At 38.6% G+C, this 19,867-nt stretch overlaps 1 protein-coding gene across 2 annotated transcripts in view; it reads left to right on the top strand.

Moving 5' to 3' along the window:
- The window catches only part of Gria4 (glutamate ionotropic receptor AMPA type subunit 4), a 388,873-nt gene that overhangs the window by 137,734 nt on the left and 231,272 nt on the right, over positions 1 to 19,867 (top strand). For both annotated transcript variants that reach the window (XM_059267271.1, XM_059267270.1), the window contains exon 4: positions 14,021 to 14,260. In XM_059267271.1, coding sequence (XP_059123254.1) covers positions 14,021 to 14,260 — 240 coding nt within the window. The remainder of the gene's footprint in view (positions 1 to 14,020; positions 14,261 to 19,867) is intronic.

Genomic DNA, 19,867 nt, shown 5'->3' with positions numbered 1-19,867 from the left:
AGGATAAACAGGAACAGGTGCTGTAGCTCCTTACAGAGGCTTAATGAATATTTGCTTTTTTTGAGGCACTGTGCCAATAACTGACGTGAATTTAAAGATGAAATCACTGTACCAGGAAGAATTTGTGAAGGTTGTAGTACAAATGGCATAGAATGCATAGAAAAAACCTTTATCCTTGACTCAGAGTTAACTTAGAAGCTTTTGGTTTGCTTTGAATGCTACATGGGACAAACAAGAAATTGTTTCCACTGAGAATTTTTGTATATTATTCAACTTTCATATGAGTTTTGTGCTCAAATTTATACCATAGTTTTTTTTTCCCTAAAAGCCCAGGGGCAAAGATTCAGAGACCCATATGAATACACTATCATCACATACATACCAAATAAAGCACAAAAAGCAGTTGACAGAAATAAGTACAAGATTACTGTGGAGCATTTTTTTTTTCTGTCAGAGGGGCTTCTTTTCATTATTACCACAGGTTGAGCTCTACTAAAATTGAAGCAATGATTTAAACTACATATAAGGTATCATCAAATTGCCAAGGACTAGGTGATGGAAATGTGTGAAAGAGGCTACAAATGGTTTAAATTGAATAAACAAGTGTGCAACTGTTACACTGGAAAGCAAGAACACAGATGACCTTAGGTTCAAATGCTCAGCACATTCAGAGCAGATCATCAGCAGGGAAGAAACCTGCAGTTTAGCTACTGCTTCATTTTTCCATGAGCTGCAACTAGTGCAAGTAGTGTCTTTGATAGCAGGGTCTTACCATTTACTTCTGGTGGGCAGCCAATGGCAAGGGTGACATCCTATTATTTTAAGGGCCTCTGGATCTCTCTAGATAACAACACATATGTGCAAAGACATTTCTTGTCACTTTTTAATATAATGGAAGATTCCAATCCTAATGGATTATAATAGTTTCAATGATTTGCTTTGCTTGTCCTTTTATATTTAATTCAAGATATAATAGGGTATATTGTAGATTATAAATATATCTATACTATATATATTATAGATACTTAACTAGGACAGTTAAATAATAGTACTTAACAATTTATATTATTATTGATTAATAATTTGTAACATTATTCCTACTGATATAGTGGTGAACTTAGCTATGACTGAGGAAGAGGGGTTTGGTTCTTTTCTTTGTAGACTCTTCATATTACCCAGGCTTCCAGGTTCATCAAAAAAAAAAAAAATAAAAAACCTACAGTTCTAAATGTGGAGATGATAAAGTTATTTTAAAAGGAATTGCTGTGAAAGGAATCTGGACTAAATCCCTGTGTCATAAAAGTAGTGAAAAGGACAGACATACAGATCTTCAGACAAAATAGTAGATTTGAAGTAGATTGTATAATTGGAAGATGGGGCAAATGCACATAGACATTACATTACTTTTGTAAGTGTCAGGTTCCAAGGAAACTCCATTTTCCCAAATTCTGGTCATTAGACAAAAGCCAGTATTATTCAGGAACTTGTGAAAACTTGGGAAAAGGGAAAAATGGCTACCTGTGGTGCCTATTAGCATACCAAAGTGCATGCTGACCTCCAGGTCTCCCTCAGTTTCACAGTTATGCACTTCAGAATCCAAGACAGTAACCTAGCTCTTTGCTGCTCTTCTCACCTCTCCTCCCATGCTAAACTTTCCTAGCTCACAGGCTACTTACTTCTTCTAACCCTGTCGCTTCTGCTGAGTTCCTCTCTGGTCCTATGTTATGCCCTGTCTTTGCCCACACTCTGTCTTTACCTCTTGCTCTCCCCATGCCCCTTTCTGTCTCTCTGCTCTGCTCTTGCTTTTCTCATAGTCAAGTCTAGTAGCTGGCCATGTTCAGACTGCTGATTTCTCTCTCTCTGCTCTGGACTCGTATCTACAATAAAGACCTTCTTCTTAACCATACCATGGAGTGGTCATATTGTCAGTTTTTACAGTCAATACTGTAGCAAAATATTTACAGGAAGGAACTTGTAGGAGAAAGTGTTCATTTCAGTTTACAGATCAATGTATACAATCCACAATGTTGGGGAAAGCATGAAGGCAGGAGCAAGAGACATGGGTCACATTACACCTGCTCTTAAGAAGCAATGCGAAGAAGTGAGTCTGGCCATAAAACCTCACAGCCTGCCCCCAGTGACCCACTTCCTCCATCAAGGCCCTACCTCCTGAAGGTACTGTAATCTTCCCAAACAGCACCACCATCTGAGCAGCAAATGTTCAAACATATGAGCCTCTGGGGGACATTTGATATTCATACTATAACATATGACATTTAAAGTCCCAGGATTAAATGACTTCATCTGTGTTTGGAGAAAAGTGGTGAGTATAAGATGAAGAATATGAACATGTACCAAATTTAAGAAATGGGTGCCAAGACATGCCCAGTAACAAAGGAAGGTCAGCACTATGGTGTTAGAAAGTAAGGCAAGGGAAGCATTTGAAAGATGCATCTAAACATGTCAAAACACAGCAGAGGATTCCACCAAAATAGAAGTGAAAACTGAGTGATCAGCAATGAAGATTTAGGAGACGAAGAAGCATGAGATAGATGAATTAGAAGTTATATGAGAAGAAAAGTCTCCCAGCGAGGAGACTATGAGCAGTTAGTGAGAACATAGAAGGAATGAAGTGCAGAAGTTCTTTGCCTTAATAAAGTTGAGCATAAAATACATTCAGAAAAAGCTCTTTAAAAAGAAAAATTGAAGATGAAAAAGAAGGGTAATAACTATAAAAAAGAATAACTTCATTGACTGCTATGTGTGTCAGTCAATACACGTTTTCTAACTTGCAACACACTGAGCTAAGACCATGTCCCTTTACTTGGATATGATACAAGGCTACAATTAATCAAAAATTATGCCATAATTTGATTTAGTTTATCATAGGGAATATGCATGTGGAATGAAATTGGGCAGCTACCTGATAAGAAGACATGTTTAATTCACTCATACCATCAGGTATAAAGTGAATGGATCATCACCATGTGTTTATATTATGGGCTAATTTACATAATACATGATTCAAGTTATCTCATTAGTGAAGCAAAATATAGAATGTGCACTTAAAATTATGATTGCTTTATTTCATTGAAAACATCATTCTAATTAGTGTTTTTTATAATTAGATATCACAAAATATCTGTCAATCTTTTATCATCACCTCTACTCAGTGACTATGCAATAATTATTGTTTGCTATTTTATATTAAAAGTTAAAATTCACTTTTCTTTTTCACTATTCAGTGCATATTTTTATTAAGCTTAGTTTACTCTATTAAATTATGCTGCATTTATGTCCTTTTATACATAATGTTTGAATACTTATTTGTATGCTAAGCAATAGCAGATGGTATGAGAGATAACCAACCAAAATTTTGATTTAGTGTTTCCGAAGCTTTATTTATAATAAATATGGAATGGACTTGGCTATTAAATTTGAATCTATTGGACCAAACATTACATTGTTTAGGGTTTCATATGAAGATAATAACATTGAACATTTGACTGACAGCCTATTCTTACACATTGAAGACACAATAACCCTCACCTGCCAAGCCAGTGCTCTAGATTAAAATAGGGGGATAGTGTTCAAAAGAATAACACTATACACAGAAATTTGCAAAGGTACATGGATGACAGAATTCATCCACAAGCAAATGTTAATCAGTATGTATTTAGTATATTTTCAAAGTAGGAGTAATAGATGCAGAATGGCAGATAGCTATGAAAAAAATTGGATTATATATCATGATGAAAATGAATAGAAACAGAAGAATATGATTAAAAATAGGAAGTTATGAAGTTGGTAGATGTCTAGTAAAATATACTGAAATAAGCTAAGTAATTTGGTAAGAACCAGAGCAGCGGGAAGTTATGAGCTTGCATGAAAATGTATGGAAGGGTAAGTGGTAGGGGGGCTTCTGCAAAGTTCCTTAGTTTAAAACTCTATTCAGCCGGGCGGTGGTGGCACACGCCTTTAATCCCAGCACTCGGGAGGCAGAGCCAGGCGGATCTCTGTGAGTTCAAGGCCAGCCTGGTCTCCAAAGCGAGTTCCAGGAAAGGCGCAAAGCTACACAGAGAAACCCTGTCTCGAAAAACCACAAAAAAAAAAAAAAAAAAAAAAAAAAAAACCTCTATTCAGTAATTAACTTCTTACAAAAGGAGCTTATATTGTGCATAGATGAATGCTGGAGTGCTCCTTGATTTTTTTTTTTTTGTAGGATATAAGGACAGAAGAGATTATGTACCCCATTCTAGCTCCCCAATGGTTCCCATGCAGCATCAGTCCCTCTGGGGAACTCCTGGAGTTCCTGGAGAAATACTGTGGGAAAAATACTGTTCCTACTTTTTCTGAATAGTTTTTAAAGTCTGTATGGAGGTTCAGTAGCAAAATGGAAAGCTGGAGTTGAAGACTTGAATTCTAAAGCTAATCACTAATGAGATAACTTGTAAAATATATTATGTAAATTAGACCATAATATAAACATTTTTTCCATAGAGTAAAATAAAAGTTATTTGAACCATGGACTGGGGATATAGTTCAGTGGTAAAATACATGATTAACCTAGATGTAAAATCTGGGTTCAATAGCTAGAACCCAAAAGCAAAATTAAACAAACTAAAAAAGTGAATTGAATCAGATTTTTAATTAAGTGAAGATTGAAAGTCACCCTAAAACTTGTGTGAAAACAAGAACACATGAAGGAAATGAGTTAAGCTCAGACTGTACCATTCACATAAATGCATGCAAAGTGTTGGAGGGACATCCACGAGGATGGCACCTGTTTCATAAAATGAGTTACTGGATCACTAAAGTTATGAAAATTGAATTCTATGGAAACCTAAGATGCCAATGCTTTCAATATGACAGCCCTATATCTTACAAGAAAATTCAAGTCAATCACACTTTCCAAACATTCCTTTGAGAATGGTTAATGTGTTCCAAGGGTTAATTTTAGTTCCTGGGGCATACAGAATTACAGATGGGTGAACTTCCTCAATAGATTTCCCCACAAACTGCTCTAGTAGCTATTGAAGTGGTATCTGTTGTGTTAGCTTTAGATCAACTGAGGCATCTTATTCTCTAGAACTTTTACTGTGCTGTTTCATAATAGAATTATTTAAACTATAACTATACATAGAAACTGATATCTTAAAAGGCAGCTTTTTGTTTCATGTTTCTTCATAGGATGGTAAGTTTATATGTTGTCACTGAATTTTTACCATACTATATTTTCATCATGTATGCCAATGAAAAATTTTATATGTTTTTGTTATCTCTGAAAATAATGTAAAATAGTTTGTCGTAGCAGTCAGGCTAAGCAGTGAAATATTAGGATTTGAGCTCTTTTACAAGGTCTGCAATTTTACCCTTATATTTATATGTCAATTCTATCTTGGACTTTTCAACTGAAATATAGTCTTTGGTCCTTTACTAAACCATATTGTTTTCAAAAATATCTCATGCATGTCATTTAAAGATGATCAACAGCATCTACTTTCTGCTCATTTTTATACTCTCCTGTTATAACATTTATTTTTTATCCCTGACTTTAAGTGAAAAAAAAATACAAATAAAAGAAACCTCCTAGATTTATTCCAAAATCTCAGAAATTGTGATACAGATAAAGATGTTAGTATATATTTCTAGAAATTTTAACATTTTAATAAAAATTTCTTCATTTTATTGAGAGTCAAAGGATAACTCAGTTAAGAGCACTTAATGATCTTACAGTTTCAATTCTCAGTAGCCACATGGCAGTTATCTCATAGCCATCTGCAACTTTCATTTTAGGGAATCTTAGCCATACAAGAGTTTACATTGCAGTCTTGTTTTACTGTATACACACACACACACACACACACACACACACACACACACACACACACAGACAGAGAGACAGGGACAGAGAGACAGAGAGAGACAGAGAGAGTAATGTCTCCCAATGACTATAGTTCTGTGTCTTTTAAAGTGTAGATGATAAAAAGTCATCTAAGCTTGTTCTGTAAATCAGCCATGCCATGGTAAACAAAACACCTTTGGAAAAGAATATAGTCTTCTTCACTTTACAGCAATGCAAAAAAGGATATTCTCTTTCTCCCAGAAAGGCCTGGCTCAAGATTATGGGTGATTATTTTAGGGTTATAGCTACCCAGTTGCTCCTGGTTCACTCAATTGCTTATCTGCCCTAAAAAATGATTTTCCTCTAAAACCCAGTTTCTATTTTCAAACATGATTCAAGCAGACTTCAGGGTTGTGACAAAAGATGAAATTAATACAGAATAAAGTTATAAATAAAAGTTAACAATTTGTTTATCAAATGCAGTCTGAGAACAAATGAGGTAAGCACATAGCTTAGGAAGCAGGTGATTATTTCTTCGATTCCTATTAAAAAATGTCAAAGTATATTGTTATAGTTTTTAGGCAAGAATAAATACAGAAAAAATTTTATCTGTCATTCTTAAAAGCTTGGAGCATGGGATTTGAGATGTTTTAGAGAGTCATACATTACTTATTTTAATCAATTTTCTCTTTAATTCAAATTGGCTTCTTAACTCAGGGTTTTAATTCAAACCAGCTTCATGCAAGGCTTGGCTGTCAGCACAAACTTAAGAAATCACAGTTGACTGTATGATAAATGCACACTTTTCCTGTGTTCTGTTATGCCCAGATCTTGAGGACCCCCAAAAGACCACCACAGAGATCGAATCCCATATGTAAAAGCAAAGAGCCCTTATTTTCAAGCTCAGAGCTTGGGCTCCCTGTCCTACACAGCAGTGAGAGCAGAGAGCCCAGAGCCCAGGCAGGGTAGGGTTTTTATCATAGCAGAGATTGGAGTGAGGGGATTTCCAGGGTTTAGAACCCTGATTGGCTGACATTTGTTTGGAGTGTAGGGAATGTTTGGAATGTCAGGTATTTCTTCTTAGATGCAGGCCCCACTGGGTAGGATCAGCTTATGGCTTTTCCTGGGTCCAGGTGTTGCCTTCCAGAAGCTGTGTCTGGGCCTCTAAGCCTGTCATGGCAGCTGTGTGGTCAAGCTGTTTTCAGGACCCCTACATTCTCGCCTTCACAAGTACCAATGACAGCACTCAATAATAAGTCCTACCTGTCCAGAGGTTCAAGGGTATTGAGATCTAAGAACCATTAGCCAACAGATTTTTTCAGGAGAGTGACATCTGTACCTGTTACCATTCTTAAGACTCTGTTGCTGTGGGATGTTCTGTATGGCAAATGTGTTGCTGATTAATCAATAAAACACTGATTGGCCGTTGGCTAGGCAGGAAGTATAGGCGGGGCAAGGAGAATAAATCTGGGAAGTGGAAGGCTGAGTCGGAGAGACACTGCTAGCCACCATGATGACAAACAGCATATGAAGATGCCGGTAAGCCACGAGCCACGTGGCAAGGTATAGATTAATGGAAATGGATTAATTTAAGCTGTAAGAACAGTTAGCAAGAAGCCTGCCACAGCCATACAGTTTGTAAGCAATATAAGTCTCTGTGTTTGCTTGGTTGGGTCTGAGTGGCTGTGGGACTGGCGGGTGACAGAGATTTGTCCTGACTGTGGGCCCGGCAGAAACTCTAGCTACACTCTGTAGTTCTGATCTTTGAGTACAGCCAGATTATGATCTTATATAATACCTCTTTGGTTCTGCACAAAAAAGGTCAAGTGTCTTATTGCAGAACCATTTTAGTTAATAAATTTATCAATTGACAACTCTGAACCTATTTTCCTGGTATGTCAATGGGCATTATAGTTGGCCATCTTGCCTCCATGCCAGGGAGTTTCCTTTTAACTCAGCATTTCAGCATTTTCTGGACAGGGAACATGGGATGATGGTTTCTCTTCTGAAACTGTTTCTAGATGACATTGGGGCACTGTTGTCAGGGCACCAAAAAGGATGAAAAGCTAGTCAAAGCCTAAAAGGCTAGTCAAAGACTGGGCAATCTGGTATCTGTCAGAATCATATGGCTATCTGACCCTGCAGAGACAGGGAACAATCACATTGGCTGAGCTGGTCCACATCAGCTTTTAGCAAGTCTGGAGCTCACAATCACCTGGAGCAATAGTCAGCAATTGAAGCTTGGAGGTGTCTGCCAGCCAAGTAGAAACCTGTTGAGGCAAACTTAAACTATGAACAAAAGTTAAAATTTATGAATTTATTTGGACTCCTTAGGACCACATTCCTAGTAACTGGGAAGAGCAGGAGTCTTGAGACCAGGAGAGAGAAAAAATTCGTTAGCAATAAGCTGTACTCATCTGAGGTCCTTCCTACCTCTATGAAGTAGACCCAAGGTTTTATGACTCTTTTAATCCTCTGAGGCCTAAGTGAATTATCTTACAAAATGACTTAAAAGTTTTAGATACATAAGTGTTTCCAAGCTGTACTGAAATCCATATCATAGACAAAGCAGGAAATGGGTATCTGCAAAACAGCAGAAGTAGACTCATACCTTTGAGTCCCAATAAGAACTACAGATTTGGGTTAAAAGCATGTACATTTCCTTCTGTCCAGAGAGCCAGATATAAATTAGACAGAGATTTTTGGCCTGATGAGAAGCACTTCTAGGTTTATATTTAGGTATATTTAGATGAAAACTAAAATAAATCTAAAATATTGAGCTTGTGACTGAACAGTAAGTAGTTATTACTCTACCAACTTATCAGAACTCTATTAAATGTTAAGCTCTGAACTGTTATATCATAGGAGAGGAGAGCAATCTGAAACATTTCTCATACTCTAAATCATTTATTTATCTCTTTACAACTTGCATTTATATCTTAAATCATTTTCTGAGATCCTCAAAGCTTATAAGTGTAGCAGGAATCTTAGAGAGTCTTAGTAATAAAATCAAATCCAGGGCCAGTTATTGGGGTAAAATGCTGGATGGTCAGAGAGACAGAACAAGCCACAGCTAACCTCACCTGGCCAACTTCTCAGCTGGTCTTGTTTCCTCAGACTGGAAGTCTCTGTGTCCTCATATCCGAATGTCTCTCAGCTGAACTGTGCTGCTAGAAGCCTGAAAGCTTAACCAGCCAAATGCTTCTAGTTTCTGGTCTTCATGCCTTATATACCTTTCTGCTTTCTACCACCACTCCCTGGGATTAAAGGCTTGCTTTCTGGGATTAAAGGTGTGTGTCACCATGCCTGGCCGTTTCCAATGTGGCCTTGCACTCACAGAGATCCAAAGGGATTTCTACCTCTGGAGTGCTAGGATTAAAGGTGTGAGTGCCACCATTTTCTAGCCTTTGTATCTAGTGGCTGTTCTGTCTGTGACCCCAGGTAAGTTTATCAGGGTGCATAATATTTTGGGGAACACAATACCACCACATATAAGCTTTCATATCCTCAGACCTTTCTTAGACCCATATTTAAACCTTTATGACTTATTTAAACTTTTATATCTCAGAAAATTTTCTTTAAAATGAGCTAACAAGCTGGCTATAGCTTGTGGACGGATCTGGTTGTCTGATGCTGCCAAGCTGACAAAGTTATAGCTAGCCTACCTGTCAGTACTATCAGAGATCTGAGAAGGATAAATTATATCTGAGTGCAGACCAAGCAACTTCCAATTCTATAAATGACAAGGACCAGTCCATACCCAGGTCTTCATAGCATTGGAGGCACAAGTATCAGAGCAGCAGCATCTTCTTTGGCAATCAGACCCATAAGGCAGAGTTTTTCCTGTGGAAGAGGGACACAGGAAAACTGACTTTACTTTCTCTAGGCAAAATTACCCAGTGTCCTGCTGCATGTCCACAGTCTGAGCCAGGTCCTGGCAGCAGGTGTTGCATTGGGGCATCTTTCCCTGTGATCAGCATTGCCATAATCCAGGCAGAGACATTGTGGTGCCTCATACATAATCTTCTTTGGAGACCTTGGGTTACTGCTAGGATCTGGGAGTCTGATATAATAACTTTTAGGTTACCATTTTAAATGCCATATTCTACAGATCTCTGAAGTGTGAAGGTTGTCCAGGTATATCTGAATAGACAAACTTTGTTTCTAGTTACTTGCTTTAAGCTCAACCCTGAAAACATATGCAAAGGACTGAGTATATGAAAACATACAATTATCCCTGTAATTACTTACATCAGTACTTAGCATGACTACAATTAAAGAACTTGATTATTTATAAAATGACTATTTACTTATATTCTCTAACAGCCTACAATAAGTAGCCTTAAAAACAATGATTTTAAATTGAAGCTCTTCTAGTATCAAATACGAGTTCAGTAAAGAAACCAAAACAAAATATCAATATAAAATTGATGACTCAGTTTATAACTTAAGCTTAACAAATTTAGCAAAGACAAGGAGGCTAGGCATACAGTCTTAAGCCTCATTGGTTCTCAACTTTCTCAATGCTATTTCACAACTGCAGTTTTGCCATTGTTATGAATATCAATGCAAACATCTGACATACAGGCAGTCCTAAGCTACCCCTGTAAAAAGGTTTTTTCAACCCCCAATGGGTCAAGAATCATGGAGTCAGAAGCTGTTCCAAGCCCTTTGCCTTGGTCATTGTCTTGCTGCATCACAAGAAATGAATATCCCAGTTTCTAGTTAGTATTTGGTACTTATGGCTGTGACCCTAATTTTTAGCCTTTTATTTTAAGTCCAAATATTAACAATATAGAGCATTTTATAAACTTAAAATGTCCCATAGACCTATAAGTTTAAATATTTTAAAAACTGTTCTTAAAAAGGTTAAGATCTCTCATATGTCTTTTTGCACTATCAACAATAAAATACCTTTTTTTTAATTTTTAGAGGGAGAAAATATGGCATCACCACAGCCTGTATAAAGTAAAACCAAACTCCAGAGTGCAAACAATCCCAAAGTTCAATATCTGAAATTCATCCACAATCCTTTTGGTTCTTTTACTTAGAGGTTTGGATTAATTTCTTTGGCCCTACCCTTGGCAGCATACATATAGCCTGCCTTCTAGATCTCAGTCTGCTCCATTTCATTGTAGCTGGATGCTTCTGGTGACTATCATCTGGGTGACTCTTAAGTTACAAAGTTTATCTGCCAGAGCAAGGTACTTTCTTGTGTATAAAAGCACTGAGGTGCAAATTTTATATTTAACTATTTTTATTAAACACATCTCTTTAAATTCTGTAGAAGCTTGCTGTTGAATACTTGGCAAAGACATAAGTACTTAGGTGTAAGTCTCTAAATTAGCTTTTTGTTAACCTGAATAGAGCTTTATAACCTTTAGTAAAAGATGGTTGCTAGAGGAAAGCCATGTGTTTGCTGTTTAAAGCATGATTTTTCTAAACAATAATTACTTGCACACATACACACAGTTGGATCCAAGTTACATACACATACATACAGTTAAAGCTTGCTTACATTTACACATAGAGTTAAATCCAAGTCACATATATGTCCACATACACACACACATGTATCTCCATTTTTAACATAAACGGTTTGCAATGAAGAATCATCAGCTATTTTTAAAATGAAAACCAACCATAATTAACTTTTAAATTCAGTATTTGCAGGTATAAGAAACCACAATAAACACAGTTCACATCCCCTCTGACCTTCTACCACCTTCTATGTACTTTTAGTCCATTCCTTTGATACCTCAGACATTTACTTCAGACAGACTCTGCTTTTCTTTTCCTTTTTTTTATTTTCTTCAAAGACAGAAACACTTACCAAAGTCTTTCTTGTCATTCCCCTCAATAGTCTAGAATATATTGTAAAGCTACAAAATTTTAAACAAGAACAGAAATACATGCATATATATAACAAGAATAACTCTAAATTCGCATCAGCACTGTACCAACATGAAGAAACTATTGGATCTGAGTGATCAAGGCAGCCCTGGCTATAGCATTATAACCTAGCTACCATAGCTTAGCAACCATAGGCAGTGACATTCCATTCTGCCCTTGGAGCTTAACCTTGGTCAGGTTTAGCCCCAGGGCAGGTCTTGGGAGCCCCATCCATCAGCATGGGAGATGGAATGCAGCATGGGGACAGAAGATTGCTGTCAACCCCAGATTCTCAAATGCACAAGAGCAGCCGACTGGAAGAGACTCCATGACCCAGCTAAGTGCTCCAAGCTAGCCAAAGTCCCACCTGCTCCATGCTGCTCCATGCTGCTCCATCCTGTAGCTCCCTTTGCGGGAGCCCAGCCTAGAACCTGCCAACCATGTCAGGGTCCAGTGGTGCTCATGGCCCACCCTGGTTCCCAGCCATGCCTAGTCCCCATGGCAGCCTCTGGGCCCCCCTGACCACCACCTGTGCCGCTATGCTGCAAAGTCTTTACCCCACAGTTCCCTGAGTGTGGGGGGGCCTGGTCCTGAACCTGCTGCATCTGGGCCCCTGCAGTGCTCACAGACTGCCTAGCGTCCTGCTAGCACCCTGAGTCCCTGAAGTAGCCCCTGGGCCACTGCAGCTACTGCCCGCCTGACTCACTGCACCACAACAGTGTGTTCCTCTGCCTGTTGCCTGTTCTCCAGTCAGAGAGCAAGGAAGCAATGGGGACAAAATCTTAGTCTGTCCCAGTTCAACCAGTGTAGCACGAATCTTAACAGTTCTCATTAATAAAATCAAACCTGAGGCCAGGTATTGGGGTGAATGCTGGAAGATCAGAGAGACAGAACAAGCCACAGCTACCTCACCTCGCCAATTCCTCAGCTGATCCTGTCTCCTCAGACTGGAAGCCTCTGAGTCCTCATCCAGAACGAATCTCAGCTAAACTGTTGCTCAAAATCCTAAAAGCTTAACCAGCTTAGTTCCTGGTTTTCACGCCTTATATACCTTTCTGCTTTCTGTCATTACTTCCTAGGATTAAAGGTGTGAGTCACCATGCCTGGCTATTTCCAGTGTGGCCTTGAACTCACAGAGATCCATGCCTCCAGAATGTTAGGGTTAAAGGTGTGAGTGCCACCATTTTCTAGCCTCTGTATCTAATGGCTGTTCTGTTCTCTGACCCCAGATAAGTTTATTGGGGTGCACAATATTTTGGGGAACACAATACCACCACAAACCAAAGGGACCCTCTGTCCTTTCTGCTGCCCATCTGGCCCCAAAGGCTGTCCGCAGGAGTAGGAGTCACAACCACACACACAAGCCCAGGCATAAAACATGCATACATGTGGCCACATTTCTCACACATTCACACATTTATATAGGCAGAACATTCCAACAGAAAGGCAAACAATTTTCCCAGGGAAACAGTTGTCAGCTGACCACACACAGTTTTGGGATTCCCCACCCCTACTACAGATAAACAGATGTGGGGTTCTCCATCTTAACTAATGTGGCCTAAAATGTCTTTCAGCCCCTTGTGATCACAGTCTGCCCCTTAACCGGTCCTGATCACAATCACTGATTTAGGCTAGCCACAGAAATGAAACTGAACACAGACAGGACAGACAGACAGACACTTACAGGTTGGCTTCAGGCTCTACAGGCAGTGGTCCTGGTGGGATTGGGGGACCCTGGACAATTCCCTAAATGTTATGCCCAGATCGTGAGGGCCCCCAAAAGACCACCACATATTTACATCCATATGTAAAAGCAAAGAGCCCTTATTTTCAAGCTCAGAGCTTGGGCTCCCTGTCTTACACAGCAGTGAGAGCAGAAAGCCCAGAGCCCAGGCAGGGTGGGGTTTTTTATCATAGCAGAGGTTGGAGTGAGGGGATTTCCAGGGTTCAGAACCCTGATTGGCTGACATTTGTTTGGAGTGTAGGGAATGTTTGGAATGTCAGGTATTTCTTCTTAGATGCAGGCCCCACTGGGTAGGGTCAGCTTATGGCTTTTCCTGGGTCCAGGTGTTGCCTTCCAGAAGCTGTGTCTGGGCCTCTAAGCCTGTCATGGCAGCTGTGTGGTCAAGCTGTTTTGGGTCCTCCACACACACACACACAATTCCATATCATAAATTGCTAACATTTTAATGATTTTCTTTTAAACCTTCACAGGCTATAGACTTCAAGTGGCTGGTTTTGGAGTATAACAATTAGTGATGGCCTTCTCTGTTTTTTCCCCAGTCTGTTCCCAGTATTCTAGAGGAGTGTTTGCCATTTTTGGACTCTATGACAAGAGGTCAGTGCACACCTTGACCTCATTCTGCAGTGCCCTACACATCTCCCTCATCACGCCCAGCTTCCCCACTGAAGGGGAGAGCCAGTTCGTGCTGCAGCTAAGGCCTTCATTGAGAGGTGCACTCCTGAGCCTGCTGGATCACTATGAATGGAACTGTTTTGTCTTCCTGTATGATACAGACAGGGGTAAGTCCTATCTTTCTATATTAGAGGAGCTCTAACCTTCAGTCTGAGATGCCTTTGTATCATTTATGTGACTTAGCAAAAGCATTTTGATCCTTAATACTTCTAAAGCAAGTGAATAGTTTGGGCATATTATCAATGTTTCAATTTCAACTACTATAAGATGTTTCTAATTTAAAATGCTTCTAGTCTGGCATGGTGACTTTTCCCTTTGTTCCCAGCACTTGAGAGGCAAAGGCAGAAGCAGGCAGATCCCCATGACTTCTAGCCTGGTCTAAGTAGCAAGTTCCATCCAGGCCAGCTGGAGCTACACAGTGAGACCCTGTCTCCAAGCAAAGCAAAGCAAAACAAAACCAGTAACTTCTTATTTCTGAGCAAACCAGCTCTGCAAGTTTGTTAAATTTGGGCCACAGAGAAAAACAAACCAAGGCACTTTTGCTCCATCAGTGGCAATTCTCCCAGAACACTCTTTGATTTCTAGTTCACCAAACTATGTGCAAACATATCAGCTGAATAACTCTATTGCTAATTGTCCAACAGATACCAGCAGGGTGTTCAGTAGATCAATCAGTTCCACAGCTGTGTATTTAAAGAATGTTTCAGATCTCAAAGTTGATGCTCAATCCCAATGAGATAGCCTCTTGCCTCAGATGCCACCCACAAACTATAGGTTATCTACCTGTGCATTTGACTAACCAGCTTTGAATACATGTTTATCATGCTGCACATTAGGGTTGTAGTGACTGTCTCACTCTGCTTGATTAATTAGCAAGATCAAATCACAGAACTCAGAATCTCTTTGCTTATGTCTTATATACTGTAACATTATATAATTGTTCCAAGGAGAGTATGTTTGGCAAAGCATAGAGGGGAAATTTTTCCTTTGACTTATTTTGGAATACCTCCTTTGGTCTGTTTCATTTCTGGTTGCATTATATTTGTAGAGATGGTTTTTTTGCTCATTGCATAATGTATTTTCAGAAATCTAGCAAATGATATTGTGGATGGTATTGTATATATGTGTCCAATCTCAAAACAATTCAGTGCCCAAGGTAATGATAGGCAGAAGAATGTGTTTGTGTAGGTGAAGGTTGCATCATATTGTTCTATGTCTACTTTAGGGGCTTTACTGCATTGTGTTTTTATTTATTTTTTTTTAATGTGTAAAACCCATTAAATGCTGATTTAAAAATAATATAGGAGGATGGATGTGGTGATATTTTATTTGTGCTGAAATGTGGTGATATTTTATTTGTGCTTTAATGAAGTTTGCCTGGAGATTAGAGGAAATAGCAAACCATTTTAAGTAAACATGTAAGTCAGGCAGTGGTAGCACATGCCCTTAATCTGATCACTTAGCAGGCAGGATCTCTGTGTGTTCAAGGCCACACTAGGGAACAGAGCCAAGTGTGGTGACACATGCCTTTAATCCCAGTACCAACCATAGAGACCTGGAGGTCTGTACAGACAGGCAGTGACAAGGAAGTGAGGTAGCTAGGCTAAGATAGCCAATGATAGCACAGAACAGCAAGGCAATAAAGGCCTGGGTAGACAGGAAGTCGTGGCATTTTGGAAGCTGCAGAGTTGGTGAGGTCGGTTGGCTGGTGGCTCTCACTATTTCCCTGATCTAAGGCTCTGGTTATTTCATTTATAAGACAGTTTAGCAATTTGTCTTAGAGGTGGAATAGCAGTAATACTAAGGAAATTAACATTAGTATCAACTCATATCACAGTAAAAGTACTGATAACAGCTTCTTTGAAACATCTTCCAGACAGAATTAAAAGAGTATAGGAAAGGGTATGCTCATGGTTGACATGGAACTTTTAGTATATATTGTAAGTGCCATCCTCTTCATCTTCTCAATCTTTAGTTACTAATTACTACACCTGCTAACATTCTGATATCGGCTTCTTCTTTGTAACCCCTTTCAGATAGGACTAGAATGGCATAGGTCAAGGGTAGCCACACTCTATGCAGTGACCCTGGTCCAATTAAGAGAGGAATGGTTAATGTCTGTGATATATATATTCTCCTCTTTGTCTTCTCCATATCTGGTTATTAATTGTCACACTTGCTAACATTCTGATTTCTACCAGGGCTGTGCTTCATAACTTCCCAACCCCATTTTATAGATAAAATATGATAATTGGCAAGTGAAGGCAAATGAATTAAGAATCTTCCAGATTCTATTCAAGTATAACATGAGAAAGTATGAATAATTTGCTCTTAATACTTCACTGAAGTATGTCCTAGATCAGGAAAAGAAAATCTTTCCAACCCACAAACCAGACACAAAAAATTTCCTGAAGTCTTAAATTTTCTTTTGGTAAATCCCCATGAAAACACTCAAGCAATTATCTATGTTATAATGAATTCATCGGGATTTAGAAAAAATTTTTATAATTAACCCAAACACATCTAGCTATAAACATTGACTTACATACTTGTTGCCTCTTGCCAAGTATAAGGATAATCCATTCCCGTAGAAGGAAGATAGCATTATGTGTAACTTCACCTAATTGTTTGACCAAGGACAGCAAGACAGCCAAGAAAGATGAGGGTATATAAACAGCCACACAGAGTCATGTAACTGAGATAGAATCAGTAGGCAAAAATAGGCAAGGAACCTCCTTCTCTCCATAGTAGAACTTTCAGATGGTGTGATGTTTACTTCCTGCCCTTCTTAACTCACAGCTCCACAGGCTGGCACCATCTTGGGTTTAAAAAGGGAACAATGGGTTGAGAATAGAGAAGATGAAGCCAATTCAGTGAGCCTTCCTATTGTGGAAAAAGATCCGTGCTTTCCCATTGTGTTCTACTGTTTCTGATTAAGACTAGAGGAGTTACACTGAGGAAGAATGTAAGAGCTAGTAAGAAGATAGAAAGAAAGGCCATGTCATCTCCTGGGATAGATGTAGCCATTACAATCATGAACTCATAGTAGCTACAGATGTCTGCTGCACTCTCTTTGCCAAGAACAGATACATCAACACAGGCAAGGATAGAAAATAGAGCCCTACCCTTACTAATAAACTATTAGCTACTGATGGATTCAGGGAGTGACTAAGTGTCTTGAGTTGTGTGCCTACTGATGACCCCACTTGTGTGTAATGGATACTTCCAAATCACACAGTTTCACCTGCCTAAACCAAATGGATCACTAAGCAAAGCCAAAGTCATGAGCCTTGGAAAGAGATATGTAGGGGTAAGGGAGAGTTGTCCTAGATAAAAGGGAGATAGAGGGACTTGAGCAGAGAATAATCAGAACACATTATATTTTTATATTAAATGATCAAACAATAAAATTAATAAAAGTGCAGCAAAGAAAATTTTGGAGGATTTGAAGGTAGAGAGCTTAAAGTTAACCTGAATGAGTGCTATAATCTAACAAGGACTGCCAAAGAAGGGGATTGAGAAAAGAACAATAAACAATGGCAAAGGTGACCACAGAAAAAATAAAGCAGAGCAAATAGGAAAATAAGCTGTCAGTTGACGGAAAGTCCTGAAGATGAATAGGTGCCTTCAGTGAGTTTTTGCTTCAGACAGTCTTTTAAACATGTGCTAGCTTAGTGTGGCCTAAATGGGGAATAAGGGCAGTGCATATCAATCCCTGTAAATGGCTCTGCTGTGTTAGTTCATTGGCATCTGTCTTAGTCACTGTTCTATTGCTGTAGAGAGACACCATGACCAAGGCAATTCTTATAAAAGAAAGTATTTGACTGGAGGCTGGTTTACACTTTCAGGGGTTTAGACCATTACCATTATGACTGGGATCATGGTCACACACATGGCACTGGAGAAATGGAGAAATAGTTGAGAGATTTTATGTCCTGATCCGCAGGCAGAGAGAGAGAGAGAGAGAGAGAGAGAGAGAGAGAGAGAGAGAGAGAGAGAGAGAGAGAGAGAGAGAGAGACTGGCCTGGTATGGGCTTTTGAAACTTTAAAGCCTACCTCCATGATACATGCCCTCCAACAAGAGCACACCTACTCCAATAAGGCCACAACTATATGAGCCTATGGGGGCCGTTCTTTTTCAAACCACCACAGCATCTCAAAAGGTGCTAGACACACATTGTTTACTGACAGTTCTACCTGGGTGGGTGTTGTTTGCCTAGTTCTTTTGGGCTATCATTATTCAGCCATTGGACAGGAAATAACAGTAGGCAGATATGACTAAGGCCTTTGAAGTTCTTCACTGGAAAGGTGAGTCTTTACCACAGCCTGGAAATTCAAAATTGCAACAAGCAAATGTAAAGTGAGTGCATAGGAATCCAGAGCCTGATTTTTCCCTGTTGATTATTTTAAACCTTTTTTAAAAATATATTAAATCTGTGTGAAGACTTTTTTGTTTGCTACAGCTCTGAACTTACTTCAAAATGCGTAATTCAAATTTGTCTGAGTTCTAAGGCAAAACATGTTAGATTGATAGAATATGGATATAAAGGTTCAGTGTAGTTTTATCTGAAAAGAACAGGCCACTTAGGCTTTCTTAACAATTCCATATTTCAGATGACCCATGATCTTCTAAAATGGTTCATGATTGCCTGAGAAGTCTTTTATAAAACAATAATAACATTCTAGATGATAATTTGAAAAACTGGGGGAAAAGAATTTCCTTGTGGAGCTCTGGTTTAATACACTGCCTAAAGAAAAAAATATAATGGCAAATCTATGTCAACTGTAAAGTTTCAATTAACAATGTGCCTTAGGCATTTTTCGCCATGATAAAACAGGACTAGAAAAAGCAAAAACTTACCATGTCTTGCAATGGAAAAAGAAAATAGTTGTTAGATGCAAAATACAAATTTCCTAGCTAGTCTTAAAACTCCTGCCAGTCTTTTGCATATCCAAGTAAAATATTTTTGTAATACTGTAGCCAAGACATTGGCAGTAGATGATCTAAGGCCGCAATGTTAAGTACCTGTTTTCAAATTCAAGCTTTACAGGTTATTACACTTGACCTTGAACAAGTGCTCAAATATTACTAGTTTTGATTTACTTTTCTGTACTTAAAAAAAAATAGAATTAAAAAACATATCTACTGGGTCATTTATTATGAGTCATACATAAAACGCTTATAAAGGGAATACTGTATTAGAGATATCATTCCTTTATTGTTATCATCATTATTACCAGCATGGTGGTTCTATTATATTGTGAGTTAAATCCCTGAATAATTATTATTTTAATATTCTTTTGTTTGTTTGTTTTATTGGTTTTTCCAGATAGGGTTTCTTTGTATAACATCTCTGGCTGTCCTGGAACTTGCTTTGTCCTCAAACTCACAGAGCTCCACCACCCTACCCGGCCATTTTAATATTCTTACTCATGAGTTAAAGGTGTTCAGTTGATAACTGATATTATGGAGAAAGGCTATGGCCATTAAATACCATGCTACTTAATAAGAGTAACCTGTACTGAGTTCAAAATTCCCTAATTGTAAGAACAAGTGATGTAGTATTCATGTGCAAATATACACAAACCTTACTCATTTTCATTTTAGAAGTCTTAATATTTAACCCCAAAATTGATAGATTCTTGTTGAGAGCCAGAGAAAAATTTTTATTTGAAATAATTTGTCTATAACTGGTAGGTGACTCTAGAATTAT

This window comes from Peromyscus eremicus, chromosome 7 (genome assembly GCF_949786415.1).
Source record: "Peromyscus eremicus chromosome 7, PerEre_H2_v1, whole genome shotgun sequence".
Lineage (NCBI taxonomy): Eukaryota > Metazoa > Chordata > Mammalia > Rodentia > Cricetidae > Peromyscus > Peromyscus eremicus.
This window is presented reverse-complemented; position numbering and strand designations above follow the sequence as displayed.